Source organism: Cygnus olor, chromosome 28 (assembly GCF_009769625.2).
Source record: "Cygnus olor isolate bCygOlo1 chromosome 28, bCygOlo1.pri.v2, whole genome shotgun sequence".
Taxonomy (NCBI): Eukaryota; Metazoa; Chordata; class Aves; order Anseriformes; family Anatidae; genus Cygnus; species Cygnus olor.
Genome location: NC_049196.1, coordinates 1,459,637 through 1,478,428, shown reverse-complemented (window position 1 = coordinate 1,478,428; position 18,792 = coordinate 1,459,637). Strand labels below are relative to the sequence as shown.

The following is an 18,792-nucleotide window of genomic DNA, read 5'->3' as shown; positions in this document are numbered from 1 at the left end:
GCCGCTTCCCTGCGCCGCTTCCCCGCGGCCGCGCTGCCACCTGGCGGAGCCACCGTGGGAAGCCGCGGCCAGGGGACCCTTCGCGACCCTCGCAAGCAAGGGGACATCGGGCGAGAGACCCCCTCCCCGGGGACCCCCCCCCCGGCCCCAGCGAAGCCCCCCCCCCAGCCCGTCCCGAGGCGGGCGCTGCGGGAATTTTTAGGCGCAGGTTTCCGCGTCGCGCTCCCCGCTCCGTCCCCAAAACTGCTCCATCCGTGGCAAGCGCTGCGGCAGGAGCAAAGGCATCAGCTCCGCCATCAGAGGAAGAAAAAGGGGGGGGGGGGGGGGGGGGGGAAACAAAAAAAAACCGCAAAAATCTTGGCCCCAGCCCTTCCCCAGCAGGGGAGCAGCACCCAAGGGGTTAACGCAGCCCGGTCCTATTTTAAAACTGGAAGAGCGCTGCAGCTTGATCCCAATTCATTCCTTCAGAGATATAATCATAGTCTTTATGAGATGTAATCATAGTATTTATTTAAGAATTAAGCTCGTCTGAAAGTGGCCTAAATTCCCCCTGCAAGAGCTGAGTCGGTGCCTTAGCAGCTGACTCAGCACCGCTCCAAGGGAGCCAGGACCCGGCTCCCAGGGGAGGATGCTGCAGGGTGGGGGGCCGGGGAGGGCAGCACCCCATGGGGCTGGGGTGCAGGAGGAGAGCACCGAGCTTGGTAGAAGGAGGGGGAAGGAGCCAGAGCAGTTTTTCTTTCTTACACATCTTTATTTAAAGTAAATGAGCAAGGGCAGCACAGGGGTAAAACGGTTGCAGCTTTTACAGGACAAAGGAAATCCATAAAAACCTCACAGACAGGACAACACGTAAAAACCTTCTTAAGACAAGACCGACAGACAGCCTAGCCCTCACTACGTTCGGTACCGCTGAGCCCAAGCAAGGGCTCGTCCTCACTGCAGGAGCTGAAGTAGCAATGGGGACTGCCTCAAGTCCTAAAAAAAGCTCCCAAGGGTGCCTGGGACCAGTCCCAGCTCCTTCCAGCTCCTTTTCCCCATCCCTGCGATGGGGCAGGAGCTCCCGGAGAAAGTGCTTTAAGAGCAGCCGTGGCAGAAGGAGCGATCCCACTCCACCCACCTCAGCTAGAGAGCAGGCACTGAAATTCAGCTAAAAGGGAGGAAAAAAAAATCAAAAGAATATCACTTATTGCACTTGATTCACTAGCGAACAGTGCAGGGGTGTCCGCACAAGCCGTTATCGCCTCTGTATTATAGGGAGCGTGCAGAGAGGGAGGTGAGTCTCATTCTGACCTTCCCCATCTTTAAAAATAGTGAAAGAAAAAAATTAGAGAACCTTGATTGCATCACTAAAAACGTGCCTAGTGTCCAGAGCTCCGTAGTGTCCTCAAGCAGCCAGCCGTTAGCAACACGGGAACTAAACAGCCATGACACCGTTCAGTATCCCCCAAACCTAAATTATTATTTTTTTTTTTTACAAGCTACGCTGCAAAGCCGCAGCAGCTGCAGCCTCTGCTCTTGCAGGGCTCACGCCTGCTCCTGGGGGACACACAGGTGGGATTTTGGGGTGCCCAAGCCCTCCGTTCCCCCAGGCCGACGCCGTTTGCTGCGGGAGCAGAAGCACACCGCATGCACGCAGAAAAGAGGGGCCCTGGCAGGTTTGCGTCGCCCCCAGCGCCCCCTGCCCCCCCCCTCCTGTTACTTCTTGAAGAACTTCTTGTTGAGGAGGAAGATGAGCAGGTTGACGTTGACTTTGGCTTTGTCAAACATCTTCATGACGGCTACGCCCTCGTACTGCAGCTGCAGCAGGTCCTGCAGGAGGGGCGGCCGTCACCACGGGCCCCCCGCGTATGGGAAAATGGGGCAGGGGGAAGCTTCCCCAAAGCACGACTGCCCCGTCCCTGGGGCAGGACTCCCCCCTCAGCCCCCAGCTCCCCACCTGGTAGTGCAGCTGGAACCTCTCCATGTCGATCCCCATGAACTTGGCTTTCACCTGGAACCTCCCGGACTCCTCGCAGGGCACGATGTCGAAGATGACGTTCCTGAACCTGGAGGGAAGGGAGGCACCCGCTGCCCAGGGGGGGCTTCGAGGCTCTAACGCAGCCGAGGCGACCACGGAGCAGGTCACGCATCCGCTGCAGCCCCAAAAGCACGGCTAAGGCTGGATCCACACCCCAAACCCACCTCCAGCTCCATCCCAGAGACGCCCAGAACAACTCTCCCCATCCCTGGGGTGCCCACAGCTCCGGCGCACCCCTGCCACCTCCCTCCCTGTGCCCGAGCTCTGTGCTGCCACAGCTCTCCCCCGGGGGCAGGGGTACGTACTGGCTGACCGGCAGGTCCTCGATCTCCAGCAGCACGCCCTTCTCCAAGAGCCGCGCTGCCGTGTAGCGCAGTGGCTGCAGCTTCTTGCTCTTCCCGCTGACCCTGGAAGAGAAGGGACCACGCGCTCAGCTCCCGCCACGGGGCAAGTCCCCGTTGCTCATCACAAAATCCAGCTAGGAACGCAAAATTACATATATATTTTAATTATTGGAGTTTTTCCTTGAAAAAAAAAATATATATATATCTATATACGCACCTGTTACTGGCTGCCAGGTTGTCGAGGCAGGTCCTGATGTACTGGTTGTAGTAATCGATTTGCTCCTCATAAAACAGGGTCTTGGAGTCGAGGCCTTGCAGGGTCTGCCTCAGCTTCAGCAGCTCACCCTTGCGGTGCTGCCGGTAGCGCCGCTGGTTGCGGATGTCCTGGAGGAAAGCAAAGCCTCTGAAGCTGACAGAGCTCATGGGGAGCTTTAACGGAGCAGCAGAGCACGGTCGTGGGTGGGCTCAGAAAGCAGCCTCCCCTCTTGAAGCGATGCTGCACGGATAAAGTCCTCCCATCTCCCCTGAGTGCACCTGAACGGCCGCCCCAGCCCCAGCCCACCTTGGCCAGCTCGTTAACGAGCCCCTGGTACTGATGAGCAGAGTCCACGAGCCCCAGGCTCTCCAAGCGCCGCAGGTTGCGGATGATCTTGCGCTTCTTCTCCTCCACGGAGAGCTGGCTGTTGGCGGCCAGCGAGCGGTTCCGTTTCAGCTTGTCGGGGGTCTGGGCGTCCCGCAGCGCTCGCCTGCGCATCAGGTGCTCGTGGGAGGCTTCCTGGGGACCAGGAGGGGGACATTTGACGCGAGGGACTGGACTGGGACACCAGCAGATGGAGCAGACCAGCTCCCAGCCCACGCTTTGACCCAAGCCCGAGGCTCTCCAAAAAAACGAGCCGGCTGCTGCTGGAGCACACGAGCAGGAGCCAAGCCGTCGAGGTAGGCAGGACGGTGTAGCGCTCACAGCCTGCTCACCTCTTCCCCGGGTGATTTTATCTCATGCCCATCCTACCTCGAGGTCCGAAGCCGGTGTCTGCAGGATCTCTGGCAGGGACCCTCCTGGCTGGGACTGGATCACGTCCACCAGCATCTGCTTGGTGCTGGGGACAAGAGAGAGGTCGGGCGCCTGCTCCACACCGCTGCAGCAGCTGCGGGTTATTCAGGTGCCTTCCAAGGGATTTTTTTGCTCCCCTCGAGCCTCCTGCCCCCAGAGATGCCCAGGATCCCGAACAGCCCAGGCTGTGGGGTGGCCATCGCCGTCTGTCTGTCCCCAGGGAGCCTGTGCTCACCTCAGCAGCAAGCTCCTGGCATCGCTCTCCTCGCTGCTGGCCTCCAACAGTGGCTTGCCGGTGAGGGTGAGGGAGATTTCCATCTTGCTGAGCTGGGCGAGCACGGCCCCGGTGCTGCTCTCTGCTGGGCTGGGAGCGCTCTCCCCTGGGGGGCACAGAGCAGAGCAGGGTCAGGGAGCGGAGCCGGCATCCCCTGCCCAGCGCCACCGTGCTAGAGCTTCGTGGGGAGAAAAAAAAAAAAAAAAAACACCACCACAAAGCCAAAAAAGCAAGAGCGCGCATCCCTCCCCTCCGTCCCGTGATGGGTGTGCAGAGCTGCTGCCCTCCCCAGGCCGAAGGCCAGCACGTAATTACCGGGAAATTAAACCTCCCCGGCGAGATAAGGCACGCACCACGCTCTGCCTCCTACCACGGGCACATCCCTGCTGCTCTGGTCCTGCACAACCCCAGGCTGCCAAACGCCGATGTTGCAGAAACCTCTGCAAAAACTGCTCGGCAAAGCCCCAGCGAGCTGGAGCGGGGGCTTGGCAGGGAGATGGGATCCGCTTGGTGCGCAGAGAAGGCTGTGACCGGCACGAGGCGCTGCCTGCAGCGGCTCCGGGAGATGCTGAAGCTCTCGAGACCCGCTACGTGCCGACGAGGGGCCGGGCGCTACGTACCGACGAGGGACTGGATGGTGGGAAGCTCATCGAGGTCTTCCAGGAGCTCGTGCAGGGGATCCCCGTGGTGCGGTGCGATGGAGTCCTGGTGCTCGAGCAGGAGCTGGGTGGTGCAAGGGAGAAGAGTCAGTGGCAAAGGGGCGCGTGAAGAAGCAGGGCTATGATCAAAAACCCCCACGGAACGATGCGAATGGGGAAGTCCCTTTGCAAACCCCTCTTGTGCGCAAAGTTAGGAGGTTCAGGGGAAGACAAACAGCAAAGAATCCCACAAAATACGGATCTGTTGTTTAAAAAGAAGTCCAGGAGGAGCTGTGCTTGTGCTGGCGTACAGGGGAACGGGACAAACCACAGCAGAAAAAGCCCAAAGAGCTGGGGACAGCAGAAATGGGACCACTCGCCCTGCCCGGTGAGATGGGGTGGGATTCAGCCCCATGGCTGGCAGCAAAGAGCTCACGAGTCTCTGCTGGGAATTACGAAGCTACACGGGTGGGATCTGGGACACCAATGCCCCACGTTGGCAGCTGGGGACAACAGGGAGACAACAGAAGTCACCAGGGAACCAGGAGCTTGCCTCGGTACGGCACCACGCGGATCTCCCGAGCTCCAGCGGCTGCTGAGGCTGTTTTACACCAAACCTATTCGCTTGCAGGTGGCCTCACGCCCTCACCTTGTGCGTGTCGATGAGCTCCCCAACGGTGATGTAGATGACCGGCTTGGCCACCGCCACCATCTCCGAGTACTCGTCCACGTTGAACCTCTCCTCGGGCTCGGGGACGCGGCAGGCGGCGGCGATGAACCTCCTGCGGGACCGGCGGCGGCGGTGAGCCCCAGGGACACCGCCGCCACCCCTCGCGCCCCGGTGCCGACCCGGAGCCCACCTGAACTTGCCGTGGGTGTCCTCCAGGTAGCGGTTGACCCCGCAGAGGTGGGCGTTCTCCCCATCGAAGACCTTGCGGGCGGCCGCGTGCTGCAGCACTTTGGCGACGGAGCCCAGGCTGCGGCGCTGGTCGGGGTGCAGCGTCGCCCCAGCCGAGATGTCCACGATGTCGAAGCCGTCGGGGGCCACCACCGCCGGGTTCATGAAGCGGTAGTAGAGCAGGTTCCCCACGACCTAGGGCACAGGACAGCCAGGCGTCGGGGACCACGGCAGGAGCTCAGCAGGGAAGGCTGCTTTGTCCTCGCACCGCAGGGTGGGACCCTCCCGGAGGGGACCCTCCCGGAGGGGACATCAGCACAGGGAAGAGCCCACAGCTGGCATTTCCTTCGCTGCTCCGGGAAAACATTCAGACTTCAAGGCATTTTTAAGTCAAGAGGGAAATGGCAACCAACACGTGTGTCTAAACAAGATCCTGGCTCCCCTGGGCACGCAGGTTCCCACCCCCTCAAGCAGCACAGGTCCCCACCTTGTCGACCTCCTCCTCCGAGGCTTTGGGGAACTTCTCAGCCAAGGATGTCCTCAGGATTTTGGCCACGTAGCGCATGCCGTAGCTGGAGAGAGGGCAGGAGAGGTCCGTCGGCATGCATCGTCCCTCAGCTCCTTCTCCTGCCCTGCTGCCAGCCCAAATCTCCCTAAAAGCATTCATCCTGGGACTCCCTCAAAGCTCAGCTTCTTCCTTGCAGGCACCCAACACCGACAGCAAAGCGCTCAAATTCAGAAGCAAAGAGCACCAACCCAACAGGGCGTTACTGGAAGAGCAGGAACCGATTATTTTGGGATTTCTCCTTGCTGGCAGCTCAATAATGGGACAAGCAGCCCCCCCGTGGCCCAAGCTCCCTTCCTAGGACCTTGCTGAAGCTGCCTTCCAGCTGAGAGCCCTGCGGGGCCGTGCCCAGCAGCCCTCGGATACATACGGGATTTTGTCTACGGAAGAGGTGATGGCAGAGACGAACTTGTCTGTCGTCGCAAGAAGGTTACGGATGGAAATATCGAGCCGTCTTTGGACCTCGGGGTGGCTGAGAGCTTGCTCAGGACTGACCTCGTAAGGGAGCTTGCTGCAGGCAGAAGACAAGGTCCCCATCACCGTCCCGTCCCCCTGTGGCTGGGCTGAGCTCCCTTACCCTGCTCCTGACCTTTTCTGCCCGCTCTGCGACTCCGTCTGGTTGACCCACGCCTTGTAGATGTCCACGGGGTTGGTGCGGATGCTGAGGGTCTTGTCCTGCAGCACCTCCTGCACCGGGCCGCCCAGGATCTGCCGCAGGGCGTTCTGCCCGCGGGCATTGCGGTAGAAGCTGACCACCAGCCGGATCACCGTGGCGTTCCCCGTCAAGATGTCGTGGATGTGATCCACCTTGGACCTGGGGAGAGGTGGGAAGGAGAGGAGGAACCGGCTCAGTTGTTCTCCGACACAGGGCTGTGAAGGGAGGCAAGGAGCCAGCAGCTGGAGGGAACCACCACGTCCCTGCTGACGTCTCCAGGCCAGGCTTTTTCCGAGTTTGTCCCCAAATTGGGGCACCCCCGGCCACCCACCTGATCTCCTCCTGCAGCGCCGCCCTGAAGAGCTGGAGCAGCAGGTAAGCCTCCCGGGGGTTGGACGCGTAGTTGTAAAGCGTGAAGATCACCGACTCCATGAACTTGGTGGACTTGTTCTGGGGCATCTGGAAGATCAGCCTGGCCAGGTACCCGGGCTGGGTCTGCGGGGAGGGACGGCGAGCACCCCGCTAAGCCCCAGCGCCACGGAGCGGTGCGGGACCGGGGTCCTCCCGTCGTGCTGGGCACGGCCGAGCGCCGCCAGCCTCACCTGCAGCAGGTAGAAGAGGTGCTGGTAAGCCTCCAGCTTCTGCCGCTTCTCCTTGCTGAGCGACTTGAGCCCCTTCTGCTTGTCTAGGGACATCATCTCCGAGAGCTGCTCCTTGTTCTTCTTGGTCAGCTTCTTGCAGTGGGAAACCACCTCCTGGAACGAGGACAGAGCGGCCGTGGCAAGCTCCGATTTCAGCCCAGCCTCCGCAGGGAGGCCACGGAGCTCGCGCCGCGCTCCCGACCTGCAGCGTGATCCGGTTCTTGACCAGCAGCCCGATCTTGATGTCCATGAGGTCCAGGTCGCTCTCCAGCTGCTGGCTGGCCCGGATCCTCTTCACCACCTCCTCCCGCAGCCGCAGCACCTCGGCCTCCTCCCAAAAGTCCTGCTGGCTCTGCTCCAGCAGGTGGATGAAGCGCCGGACGATGCTCAGCGGCGGGCTCCTGGCGTGGACTGCAGCCGGGCACGGCGCCCCGTGAGCGCCGCGGCCCCCAGCGGAGAGGGGCAGGGTCCCCTCCCCAATTAACCGGGGTCGCTTCGGAAGGGAGACGAGCAGGCACTTACCTAGCATCCTGTAATCCCCGCGGGCCTTGTTGGCTCTCACGAAAGCCTGGATTTTAATTATGGCTTTAACCTGCCGAGACAAATGAGGGGTGGGGGATGCAGCCCCATGGCAAGCCGGGCAGTGCCAGGACCAGGGACCCGCCGGTGCCCGTGGTGGGGGCACCCCAAACCCCAAAGGGATCTCAGGATGCTACCCTCGGCCTCATGAGGTGCTGCACGCCAGCAAGCGCTGCATTTCACGTGCCCACGGGCAGCAGGCACCTTTCCCTAACCCTTCTCTCCCCTCTGATGGTGATCTCGAAGCCCCTGCTGGCTTTTGAGCGAACCGGAGCGGTTTTTCTCTCCTCACCCTCCGCGGAGCCCACCAGCCTGGCATGCAGACGCACCGGGCACTTTTTCTTTCCCCCAGCCCTGCACGAGGATGCAGCAGCTTCTCCCTCCTCTCCAGCCACCCCACGCACACCTGGGGGCTTGGCCACGGGTTCAGGGGCCCCCAGGACCTCACCGCGGCGGTGGGCAGCGCTCTCAGCCCCCAGCCATCACTCACGTTCCTCCTGAAGTAGCGCAGCCTCTCCTGGTACCTTTTCCGAGCCTGCCACATCCTCACACCCGCCTGGATCTGAGAGAGATGTCGATTCGACCCCGCGGGGACTTGCGTGGGCAGAGCAAGGCCAAGCAGCGGGGGGGAAAGGGGAAGGAAAACTCTGCTCTTGTGAGCCACGATGCCTCTAACGCGAGCTGGCAACAAGCTCCTGCTGTTTGTGCGCAGCACCTGGGGCAGGACCCGCAGCACCGCAGCCAAAAGCCAGGTTTGCCACGCCGCATCCTCCCCATCCCGGCCACCCTGGGGCTCAGCTCTGCTCCCCCTCAGTGCCTTTTTTTTTTTTACCGGGCAGGGAGGGAAACGCCGGCGGGTGGGGATGTGAAAGTGGGAGCAGAGGGTAAAGAAAGGTGGCTGACCTTGACCGCAGCATCCGCGTGGGCTCGCAGGTAGCGCAGGCGCTCCAGGTAAGCTCTGCGCTGCTTGTGCCCCCTCCACCAAGCCTGGAGAGAGAAGAGAACTGCTACCGACCCGCACGAGGCCACTGCGACGTCCGGCTGGTGCCCTGGAGAACGCACAAGACAACACAACCACAACACCCAGCACAGAAGAGACGAAACCGGAGCCCTGAGCGGCTGCGGGGAGAAAAACGAGCCCTGCGCTCCCCTTGTCAGCGCTTCACAGCCCCCGAGGCGAGCCTTGGCTGCTGAACGCACGGAGCGGCAGGTGCCCGGTGCTCCACGGACTCGCTGCTCCAGGCACCCCAAACCCCCCGGAAAACGCAGCAAGCGGCGCCGGCCGCTTGCATCCCCTGCTCGCAGCAGTGGGACGGATCCTGGCTGCCTCACCTGGATCCTGAGAGCGGCCGGCTGCTCCTCCCGCAGGACACGCCAGCGCGCCGCGAGCTGCTGGCGGACGAGGAAGCCTCGCAGCCGAGCCTGCAGCCTCACCACGAAGGGGACGTGGGACGCCCACAGGCGCTCGCGGTCGTGCGCTGCGGTCACTTGGGTGACGACCGACTGCAGGGAGACAAGGCACCGGGTCACAACCCGACAGCGCCGCCAGCACCCGCCCGTCCCCGTGCCCCCCGGACCTGGATCTCCTCCCGGCTCAGGTGCGTGGTGCAGAGCTCGCCGTCGCGCGGCCGCTCCCAGCTGCCCTCGAAGGTCTGCAGGCTCAGGAAGTACTCAGCACCATCCTGCAGCCTGTGCTGCACCCAGTGAGGCTTCGTGTTCCCTGCGCACCGATGGAGAGATGCTGGGGGCCCCCGCTGGGCTCCTGGGGCAGGGAAGCACCCCAGGACCCCATCCGTCCCCCCCGGGGCAGGGATGCACCCCAGGACCCCGTCCCCCCCGGGAGGGTTTTGCTTCCCCCGGGCTTTACCTGCTTGCCTCTTGGTGGCCGCCAGCGCCGCCAGCCGCTCCTGGTACGCCGCGGCACAGGCATCCACCACGCCGCGCAGCGCCACGTCGGGGTTGCGCAGCACCCGCAGCGTCTGCGCCGCCTTCCCTTCCTTGATGGCCTGGTTGATGGCGGCCGTGCCCAGAGCCACTGCGGGAGCAGAGAGGGGGCTGACGGCGGCCCCTTCCCACCCAGCAGAGCCCCGCTCCCGCGGCACGGGCAGCACTCACTGCGCCTCGCTGCCGCCGCGTCCTCGTTGGCCCCGCAGACCCCGCGCTGGATCTCCTCCCACCAGAGGACAGCTCTGTCGTCCTTGGTGGCCTGTGGGGTGGAGAGACGGGGGTCTAGCAAGCTGGGGAGCCCCCACCCAAGTGGTTTTACGCTACGTCGCCCTCTGGGTGCCTCCTCCTTGGTGCCCCGCGGCTCCCACCCCACCTGGGCTTTCAGCACCCGCGCCCGGGCGAGGACATCGTGGTAGCGCCGAGCGGCGGACACGGTGACACCGGGCAGGGCGGCCGCGGGCAGCAGCAACGCCGCCAGCGTCTTCTGGGGGTCCGCCTGCAGCAGCGCCTCGTTGATCAGCCGGACGGCGAGGATTCCTGCAAGGAGGGGAGGACACGCGGCTCAGCCCCCCGGCGCCCCAGGGGTGCACGAGGTTTTCCGGCGTCTCTCCTCACGCCGGCTCTCTTGGGGATTTGCAGAAGCATCTGCTCAAGCACGCGCCACGCGGGCACGACTCACTGTCGTTCTCGTCTTGCACCGCTGAATTGGTGGCGTTCACGCAGTCCTGAACGTCGTTCCAGGTCAGGAACTCCGCTCCTGCTTTCCTAAATTGGCCTTTCAGCTGCAGTAAGTCGTCGAAATACCTGCAGGAGGGACACGGGGCGATGGCTTAGAGCGTTTTAAGCAGGGAAGACTTTTGCCAGAACCAGCTGCCTCGCTTCCCCGGTGGGCAGCTGGTGGAACAAGCCCCAGCGCCACCAGGATCCCTGGCTGTCCCCTCCCAGGGGATCTCCCCAGACCATCACGCCAGCATCATCTCCTTACCTCTGCGCATTTCCATCCTCCACGTCTGCCAGCCCCAGGGCAGGGCTGCCCAGGCTGCTCCAGAGCCCGTCGGGGTCCCCGGCGTCCAGGGCTCGGTTCACCAGCGCCACGGCTGAAAGCATCTCCACGGCCACAAACAGCTCCTCCTGCACCAGCTCGCCCTGCGCAGGGCAGACGGAGATGCTGAGCCCCTGCACGGCCCCGCCGCTCCCCTTCACCCCATCCCGCAGCCCCCACAATCGCGCAGGAAGCGCCGAGATCCCCGCTGGGAAGCGGAGCCCCCACCCTTGGGTGCTGGCGCTGCAGCAGGGCCAGCTGGTGCTGGTACAGGGGGGCAGCGAGCGGGTGCACAGCGGGCAGCTGCGCCGCCGGCTCCATCAGCGCCTCCAGCGTTTTGTCCGGCGTCCCGCGGCGGATGGCAGCGTTGATTCGGCTCACGGCCTGCAGCACTGCGGGAGACACCAGGGGACGGGGCTGCAGGACGCGGCCGTGCCCCCATCTCCCCGCGGAGCTCGGCCGGGGATGAGCCGAAGGCGCCGTGCACCGCGGCCACTCACTGGCTCGCTCCTCCTCGCCCTTCTCGTTCGCCGCCGCGATGCCCGCGGCCACCTCCTCCTGCTCCAGCAGCTCCACGTAGCCCAGCTCCTGCAGGAGGCAGGAAGAGGGGGAGGCGTCTACAAGTGCCCCAGGTCCTGCTTGGCCCCGGCTACCCGCTGCCGCGGGGTGCCAGCCCCTACTACCAGGGCCTTCTGCTGCCGGTCCGCGCCGAGCTGCTCCAAGTAGCGGTCGAGGTTGTCCCGCCGGAGGTGGCGCAGGGCCAGGACGGGGTCCTGCAGCGCACGGTACAGCGCCAGCGCGTCCTGTCTCTCCAGGGTATCGTCCACGTCCTCCAGAGCTCCTTGCACTAGGAGAGAGGCCGGGTCACACCTCCGGGATCAAAGCAAGCTGCGGCTGAGACCACCAGCCTCACCAAACCCCACTTATTTCTCCTCGGAAACGTGCACCCAGCCCCGCTCCCTGCCAGCTCCGAGCACCCAGCTCCTGTCTGCGTGCCCAGCACCCCGGCCAGGCTCTCCTGGAGCACCGGGACAGCACCCTGGGGACCCCCAGCAGGAACGCCGTGCTCACCGTTCGCCTTGTTGATGTTCCCCTGTATCTCAGCCTGCGTCAGGCAGCGGTCGTAGATGTCCTCGCCCTCCGGAATCGCCTGCAGGTGCTGCAGACGGGGCGCCCCCCCTGAGCTTTCCACCCTGCCGAGCTCTGGGCTCATTTCCCAACCCAATCCCCTCAACCAGCCCCAAAAGAGAAACCCTTCCCCGTCGCTTTTTACCCCCAAATTCCAACCAGGTGGCTCCTGCCCCCCTCGCAGGCCCTCGGTGCCGTCCTCACCCTGTTCCTGGCGTTGCTGCCCTTCTCCCTCTTGGCCCGGTGCAGCACCTCCTGGTAGGCGCCCGCCAACACCGGGCGCAGGTCGAGCAGCATCGCGCTGGGGTTGAGGAGCGCCTCCATCGTCTGCGCCGCCACCCCCTGCTCCACCGCCTCGTTGATGGCCAGCACGGCGGCATGGACTGGGGACGGGGTGGGATGGAGAAGCGTGAGGCCGTGGCATCTCTTACGGCGCCGGGGTTTTTTGCACCAGCTGGGCTGGCTGCTGGCGGAGATGGCAGCAGGCTGACGCGCGGCACCGCTCCCCCGGGACCCCCTCACCTGCCGCTTCGTCCACCGAGAGCTCGTCGGCCAAGATGCCCCCGATCTTGCTGAAGGCAGGCAGCTGCAGGCCGTACTTGTCCAGCTCCCGTTGCATGTTGTTGATCTCCTCCTCTGGAGCGGAGCAGAGGGGTCACCGCCCTGCCCCGCACCGCAGCAGAGCTCCTCCGGCGAGCCCGAGGGGCGCAGCAAACCCCCAGCGGCACCGAGCAGCTTTGGGAAAGCTTTGGGAAAGCTCCCGACAGCTCTTTATTCCCTCCTCCCTTCCCCCAGAGGGACCTGAGAGCAGCAGTCCCGTACCTGTGAAGTCCACCTTCCCGTACAAGTCCTGGATCTGCGGAGCCAGCCCCAGCTTGAAGAGGTACAAGCTGGAAGACGAAGCAGACGCACGCCGTGACCGCTCGGTCTCGCCTCTCCCTCCCAGCTCCAGGTCCTTTGGGTAAAAGGACGGGAAGAGGAGAGCGCGGCAGCCCCGGTGCCACCACGACGGCCGCAGCCACCTCCCCGGGTGACCCCGGGGAGGTTTCAGGAACAAACGCGGCGGTTTCGGACCCACCTGAGCGCGTGGATGCAGTAGACCACCCGCGGCATGTTCTTCTTGTCGTAGATGTCGGTGGTCTCCGGGTGGAAGAGCTGCCAGCACGGCAAGGTGGCCGTGAGTGCCACCAAACGCCACCGCGCCCCTCCAAAAAGCAGCCAACGGCACCGGCAGCGAGCCAACCCCCGGAGAAAACGGTGCCGAAGGTGGGAGGGAGAGAGACGAAGCCCCCCCCCCAGGGCACCGGCGTTTCCCCCCCGATGCCACGCAGCCCCTCCCCTCCTCCACCACCACCACCACCACCACCAGCGGGGGTTTTCACAGGGGGGCAGCGCGCCCCCCCGGCCCCGAGGACGCCTTACCGAGGGCAGGCCCACGCGGCTCATGGCGTCGCGCCAGTGGTTGATGTTGTCTGTGTGCCGAAAGTGGAGGCCGCTCGCCTGGGGGGGTGTGAAATCAGGCCGGGCTGAAGCTCCTGGGTTCCCCCCCCTCAGTCTCCCCCAAACTCCCAAAGTTAGGCACAAAAAAAGGCAAAATCTCCCCCCGGGACGAGGCAGTTCGGAGCCCCCGCTTCGCCAAAACACCCCAAGGCTTCTGCGATCAGCCCCTTTGCCCAATTTTCGGAGCCCCATCAGCTGGGGGCTTCGCACCCCCCCCAGGGAAGCCCCACAGCCACCAAAGCCAGGAGAAAACCCACCCCCATCAGCTGCCGGAGCAACAGATTTGCTTTTTGCTGATTTTTTTTTTTTTAATGCTGCGTGAGAAGCCCTTTTTTTGCGTGCAGACATTGCCCAGATGCCTCAAAACCTGTGTGTTGTTTTTTTTTTTTTGGGGGGGGGGGGGGGAGGCCCTGAGGAACATGGTCCCGCCCCCCTCCCCGTGCCGCGGACTTGCCTTGTACCGCGTCTGCTCGCGGTCATAAATCTTCTTGGCAGGGACCACGTCGGGGGCGAAGCAGTGGCCCAGCTTGGCCAGCAGGACCCCGTTGCGCAGGCCCTCCTCCAGCTCCGTGGGGGGGGGCAGCTCCTCGCCCAAGCAGGCCTCCATCCAGCTGGGGGGGGGGAGAGAAATGGGGGGGCGGTCACAGACCCCAAAACGCCACCCCAAACGGGAAGGGTGCGCCCAAAGGGGACGCGTCCCCCTCCCTCCGTGCTTATGGGGCCGCTTCGCGAGGGGCTCGGCTGCCCCGTAACAGGGGAAGGGGGATGCCCACCCCATGGGGCTTCTTCCCATCCCCCCCCCCCCCCCCCAAAAAAAATATTTGGGGTCTATTTTGAAGCAGGGGAGGGCTCCGGCCTCACCGCTTGGCTTCCTCCAGGCGGCACAGGTACTGGTAGGCCACGTTCTGCCGCCGCCGCTCGTCCATCTCGTCCGCCGTGAGGCGCTCATCTGGGGGGGCACAGGGACCCCCGTCAACCTCCCACGCTCGGGGGGGTTTTGGGGTGCCCTTAACCCCCCCCCTCGGAGGAGGGTCGCCGAAGGAAAGCCGGGCTTTCGGCACTTTTTGTGGTCGGGAAGGAGGCTTCCAGCTCCCCCCTTTCCCAAATGAGAGCTGGGGGGGGGGGGTCCCACAGCTGGGGGAGATTTTTCTGGGGGGGCTGGAAATAGCCAGGGGACCCCAAAAGTGCTGGGGGCAACAGCAGCACGCCCCGGCCCCAAAAACACAACCCCCCCAGCCCCAAACGTCAAACACACACAGAGCCCCAAAAACACCCCCCTTGGTGCCAAAACCACCCCCCCGGTCCCAAAAACCCACGCACACAGCCCCAAAAACACCCCCCCAGTCCCAAAAACGCATCCTCTCGTCCCAAAAACACGCACACCCCGGTCCCAAAAAAAAACACACACCCCCGGCCCCCAAAACACCCCCATCCCCAAAAACGCCCCCTCCGGTCCCCAAAAATCGACCCCCCAGCCCCAAAATCACACACCCCGCCCCTAAATAACCCCCCCCCCCCAGTCCCAAAATCAACCCCTCCGGCCCCAAATCACCCCCCTCCCAGACACAAACAACCGCCCCCCGACCCCAAACCCCCACCCCCGGCCCTGCCGCCCCCTCCTCGCCCCCTGCCCCCCCCCCCAGTCCGTTGCCCCCCTCCCCGCTCACTCCGGAGCGACTCCGGTCCCGCTCCCTCCATGGTGCAGCCGCGGCCCCGCCCGCGATTCGAATCTCCCGCCGCAGGGCGGTCACGTGGGGCCGCGCGGGGGCTGTCGGGACTTGTAGTTCTCGGCGCGGGGCTGAGGCCTGTTGTGCCACCCACCCCGAGTGGCCGCTGGTGTCACCCGTCACGAGTGGCCGCTATTGTCACCCGTCAGGGGTGGCTGGTTGTGTCGCCCGTCACAAGTGGATGGTTATGCCATCTTTCGTAGGTGTCCAGTTGTGCCCCCTGTCACAAATAGATGGCTCTGTCACCCGTCACAGGTGTCCGGTTGTGCCACCCGTCACAAGTCACCAGTTGTGTCACCTTTCGGGGGTGGCCGGTTGTGCCACCCGTTACAAGGGTCTGGTTGTGCCACCCGTCACAAGTGGCCGGTTGTGTCGCCTGTCACGGGCGGCCGGTTGTGCCCCCAGTCACAAGCAGACGATTGTGTCACCCATCACAAGCATCCAGTTGTGCCACCCACCACAGATGGCCACTTGTGTCACCCGTCACAAGCAGCCGGCTGTGCCACCCGTTATGGCCACTTGTGTCACCCGTCACAGGTGGCCAGTTGTGCCACCCACCGCAAGCAGCTGGTTGTGTCACCCGTCGCAAGCGGCCACTTGTGCCACCCGCCACAGCCGCCACGCGCCCGCAGGCCCCCGTTACCATGGCACTGCACGGCCCCATGGTGGCGGAGCTGAAACCGGAGCCTGCGGGGCCATTGCGGCAGCGAGCCCTCCCCGCGGAGCCCCTGGCCTCGGCCCCGCGTTCCTGCCGCTCCCCGGGCACCCAAGAGCCACCGGTGGCCGTCACCAGCAGGCTGCGAGGCCAGGTGGCACTCGGGGACACTTCAGAAAGCCTCATCCTCCACCCAGGGCGCCGTGCTTCGCTCCCTGCCCGCTCAGAACCTAAAAGGACAACAGTAAGTGCAGCCGGGCGGCACGCGGTCCTAAAAGAAAACCCCAAATAAAAGCCTTCCCCGCCGCGCCTCCCCTCTGCCCGGGCATGCGATGAGCAGAGAAGCTGGGCTGGGGTCCTCCGTGGGAAGGTTTTTCCTCCTGTTTTTGCAGCAAACGGGCTACAAGCCTTAGTGATAATAATAATGAGTGATAATAAGAATAATAATGGTAATAATAATGGTGATGAGGAGGAGGGTGGTGGTAATAAAAACAAGAGTAGTAGTGACAATAATAGTAATAGTGATTATAATGATAATAATGATAATAATGATAATAGTAATAATAATAATAATAATAATAATAATAATAAAATCTGCTTGTTTTGAGGAGTGCCAGGACTCTGGCTGTGCTGTGCCAGGCTGCTCGGTGCTTCTTTCTTGCAGGTGTGTCACTGCCCATGGCTGCAGAACTGAGCGCACAGCCCACAGCCCCCACGGACCCCACAGACCCCACAGACCCCACGAACCCCGCAGCCCCCACGAACCCTGCAGCCCCCACAGACCCCGCGGTCCCCACAGACCCCGCAGCCCCCACAGACCCCGTAGCCCCCACAAACCCCGCAGCCCCCACAGACCCCACAGCCCCCACGGACCCCACAGACCCCGCAGCCCCCACGAACCCTGCAGCCCCCACAGACCCCGCAGCCCCCACAGACCCCGCAGTCCCCACGGACCCCGCAGCCCCCATGGACCCCATGGCCAGGAGGAGGAAGAGTCGGAAGAAAGGGAAGGAGAAGCTCGCGGTGGTGGAGGAAGCTGAGGAAGGGGGGAACGGTGCCGCGGGGCGAGCGGCCGAGATCGAGCGGCTGATGCAAGCTGGGCACCGGGCGCTGGGGCTGCGAGACGTGCGGGGGGCCCTGGCATGCTTCAGGAAGGCATTCCTGCTCTCGCTGGGCACCGCGAGCCCCCGGCTCCGCAGGGTTTGTGCCTTCAACCTGGGGGCTGCCTACGTGGAGGCTGGGAAGCCCAGAAAGGGCCTAAAATTCCTCCTCGAGTCCCAGCCCGCAGAGGGTGAACCCCTTGGGGGGCTTTATTTCAACATTGGGGCGGCTGACGAGGGGCTCAGGGACTTCCCAAAGGCTCTGGAGTATTTTGGCAAAGCGGCCGGGCCGTGCCGCGCCGGCAGCCAGGCGGTGGAGATGGGCTGCTGCTACCTGGGGATGCAGGAGCCAGCACGAGCCGCCCGGTGCTTCTTGGAGGCCGCGCACAGCTACGCGGTGGCCGAGAGCCCCGAGGCCGCCGCGGTGGCTCTGAGCAGGGCGAGCGGCTCCATGCTGCAGAGCCGGCGGTTCGGGGCGGCAGAAATCGCACGGATCCTCACCTGGTGTCGCTCGCTCTGCGACAGCATCGCCGACCCGGCCCTGCGAGGTAACGCCGCGCCAGCCCCTTCGCTCCCGGCGCTTGGGAAGCGCCGATCCCCACCCGGCCTCTCCTCTGCGTCCCGCAGGGAAGCTCTACAATGAGGTCGGCCTCGGCTTCTCCCAGCTCCACGTCTTCTCCCTGGCCAGCGAGAGCTTCGAGCGAGCCCTCGCCCTGTGCCAGGGCACGTTGGGGCGGCGAGGGGAGGCTGCGCTGCTGCAGAACCTGGGCGCTGCCCGCAACGCACTGCGCAGCTTCGGCACGGCCCTGGGCTTGCACCGGCAAGCAGCGGCGCTGCACGGTAGCTTGCGCCGGTGTCTCTCGTGATCCCCTCTTCTGGCTCCGAAATGTGACCCCCCTTGCTCGCTTCGCAGGTGCCGTGGGGAACCGGAGGGCCCAAGGGCAGTGCTTCGGAAACCTGGCATACGCCTTCAGCCAGCTCGGGAACCACGAGGCTGCCGCAGAGAATTACCTCCACGCCCTGCAAGCCTTCCGGGATTCGGGTAAGGGGACAAAAATCCCGGTCACGACGTCCCCGTCTGCCTTGCCGAGGTCTCCGCAGCTCCCAGCCAAGGGTCCGAAGGGGATCAGCGATGCTCCCTCCCCTGCGCCGTGCCGGACAGCACCGCCGTCCCCTTCACCTCGCAGGGGACGTGCAGGGGCAGTGGCAAGCATGCGAGGGGCTGGGAGCCGCCCGCTTCCACCTGGGGAACCCCCAGAAAGCCGTCGGGCACTACCAGGAGGCCCTGACTCTGCTGTCCCACTGCCCGGTAAGGGAAACCCCAGGGCCAGACCCTCCGGTGCGTGGTGAGCGCCAGCCCCAGCGCAGGGACAGACTCGCCTGGGGGGGCTTTCTCCTCCGCAGGGCACCCCCAGGGCGGCCAGCGAGCGGATCGTCAGCCAGCTCACCCGTGCCCTCCAGCACCAGCTCTGCCTCCACCGCCACCTCTCACGTTGGGGTGCCCCGGTGCCGGTGAGCAGCACCCCGGGGCTGTTTGGGGTGCTGGGAGCCAGATGGGGCCTGACCCCAGCTCAGGGTTGCAGAAATGGGGCCGGGGATGGTGCTCAGGGGTGGAGATGCCAGCAAAGCTCTGCACCGGAGGTGTGCGTTTTCTGCAATCTCCCCGAGACGTGCAGCTGCTCGCCTCTCCTGACCGAGCCCTGCTTTGGGGTTTGGTGGACAGGGACACATGCGTGTGGCCCCCAGGCCACCCGTCCTACCCACCGGTGCCCCGCAGGACCTCAGCCCGCTGCAGTTTTGCTCCGTGCTGCCCCGTGCCAGTGGGACACGGCTCCGGGGAAGCGAGGCGTGAGTAGGAAAGCTCCGGCCATGCCGGCAGAGCCCGGTGTCCTGCCCCTCGCTCCTCCATGGCTGAGTTCCCAGCAGCACCCATGAGATAAATCTTCCTTCCCTCGACCCCAGGTCCTTCAGCGAGAAAGTTGGGGATGAGCTGCACCAGCCTGCGCTGGGAGCACAGCCTGGGATTCCAGG

General features: G+C 64.2%; 2 protein-coding genes across 2 annotated transcripts; one reads left to right on the top strand and one right to left on the bottom strand.

Annotated features, from left to right (window-relative positions):
* Window positions 1–736: 736 nt before the first annotated feature.
* IQGAP3 (IQ motif containing GTPase activating protein 3) lies at window positions 737–15,031 on the bottom strand. Its single transcript, XM_040538961.1, has 38 exons — window positions 14,947–15,031; window positions 14,141–14,228; window positions 13,734–13,890; window positions 13,202–13,279; window positions 12,858–12,934; window positions 12,602–12,669; window positions 12,302–12,415; window positions 11,984–12,162; window positions 11,723–11,810; window positions 11,335–11,498; window positions 11,152–11,239; window positions 10,880–11,043; window positions 10,595–10,755; window positions 10,289–10,413; window positions 9,983–10,146; window positions 9,778–9,868; window positions 9,530–9,697; window positions 9,240–9,382; window positions 8,995–9,165; window positions 8,566–8,649; window positions 8,153–8,224; window positions 7,606–7,675; window positions 7,286–7,494; window positions 7,045–7,197; window positions 6,774–6,937; window positions 6,377–6,601; window positions 6,158–6,298; window positions 5,710–5,794; window positions 5,185–5,417; window positions 4,974–5,106; window positions 4,307–4,409; window positions 3,648–3,792; window positions 3,371–3,458; window positions 2,924–3,136; window positions 2,579–2,745; window positions 2,323–2,424; window positions 1,937–2,045; window positions 737–1,809 (listed from the first exon to the last, which is right to left on the bottom strand). The coding sequence occupies exons 1-38, from the start codon at window positions 14,975–14,977 to the stop codon at window positions 1,696–1,698; spliced, it is 4,929 nt and encodes a 1,642-aa protein (XP_040394895.1). The 5' UTR covers window positions 14,978–15,031; the 3' UTR covers window positions 737–1,695.
* Window positions 15,032–16,607: 1,576 nt separating this feature from the next.
* TTC24 (tetratricopeptide repeat domain 24) lies at window positions 16,608–18,277 on the top strand. Its single transcript, XM_040538589.1, has 4 exons — window positions 16,608–17,309; window positions 17,389–17,601; window positions 17,675–17,803; window positions 17,949–18,277. Exons 1-4 carry the CDS (start codon window positions 16,628–16,630, stop codon window positions 18,275–18,277), a joined length of 1,353 nt encoding a protein of 450 aa, XP_040394523.1. The 5' UTR covers window positions 16,608–16,627.
* The last annotated feature ends 515 nt before the right edge of the window (window positions 18,278–18,792 follow it).

Excerpts from the sequence above, each read along its gene's own strand:
- TTC24 (XM_040538589.1), top strand. The coding sequence starts at position 16,628 with ATGGACCCCATGGCCAGGAGGAGGAAGAGTCGGAAGAAAGGGAAGGAG. Across the intron at positions 17,310-17,388 it reads CGCCGACCCGGCCCTGCGAG|GGAAGCTCTACAATGAGGTC; the intron begins GTAACGCCGCGC and ends TGCGTCCCGCAG. Across the intron at positions 17,602-17,674 it reads GCAAGCAGCGGCGCTGCACG|GTGCCGTGGGGAACCGGAGG; the intron begins GTAGCTTGCGCC and ends CTCGCTTCGCAG.
- IQGAP3 (XM_040538961.1), bottom strand. The coding sequence starts at position 14,977 with ATGGAGGGAGCGGGACCGGAGTCGCTCCGGA. Across the intron at positions 12,670-12,857 it reads TACTGCATCCACGCGCTCAG|CTTGTACCTCTTCAAGCTGG; the intron begins GTGGGTCCGAAA and ends TTCGTCTTCCAG. Across the intron at positions 5,418-5,709 it reads CGGAGGAGGAGGTCGACAAG|GTCGTGGGGAACCTGCTCTA; the intron begins GTGGGGACCTGT and ends CCTGTGCCCTAG.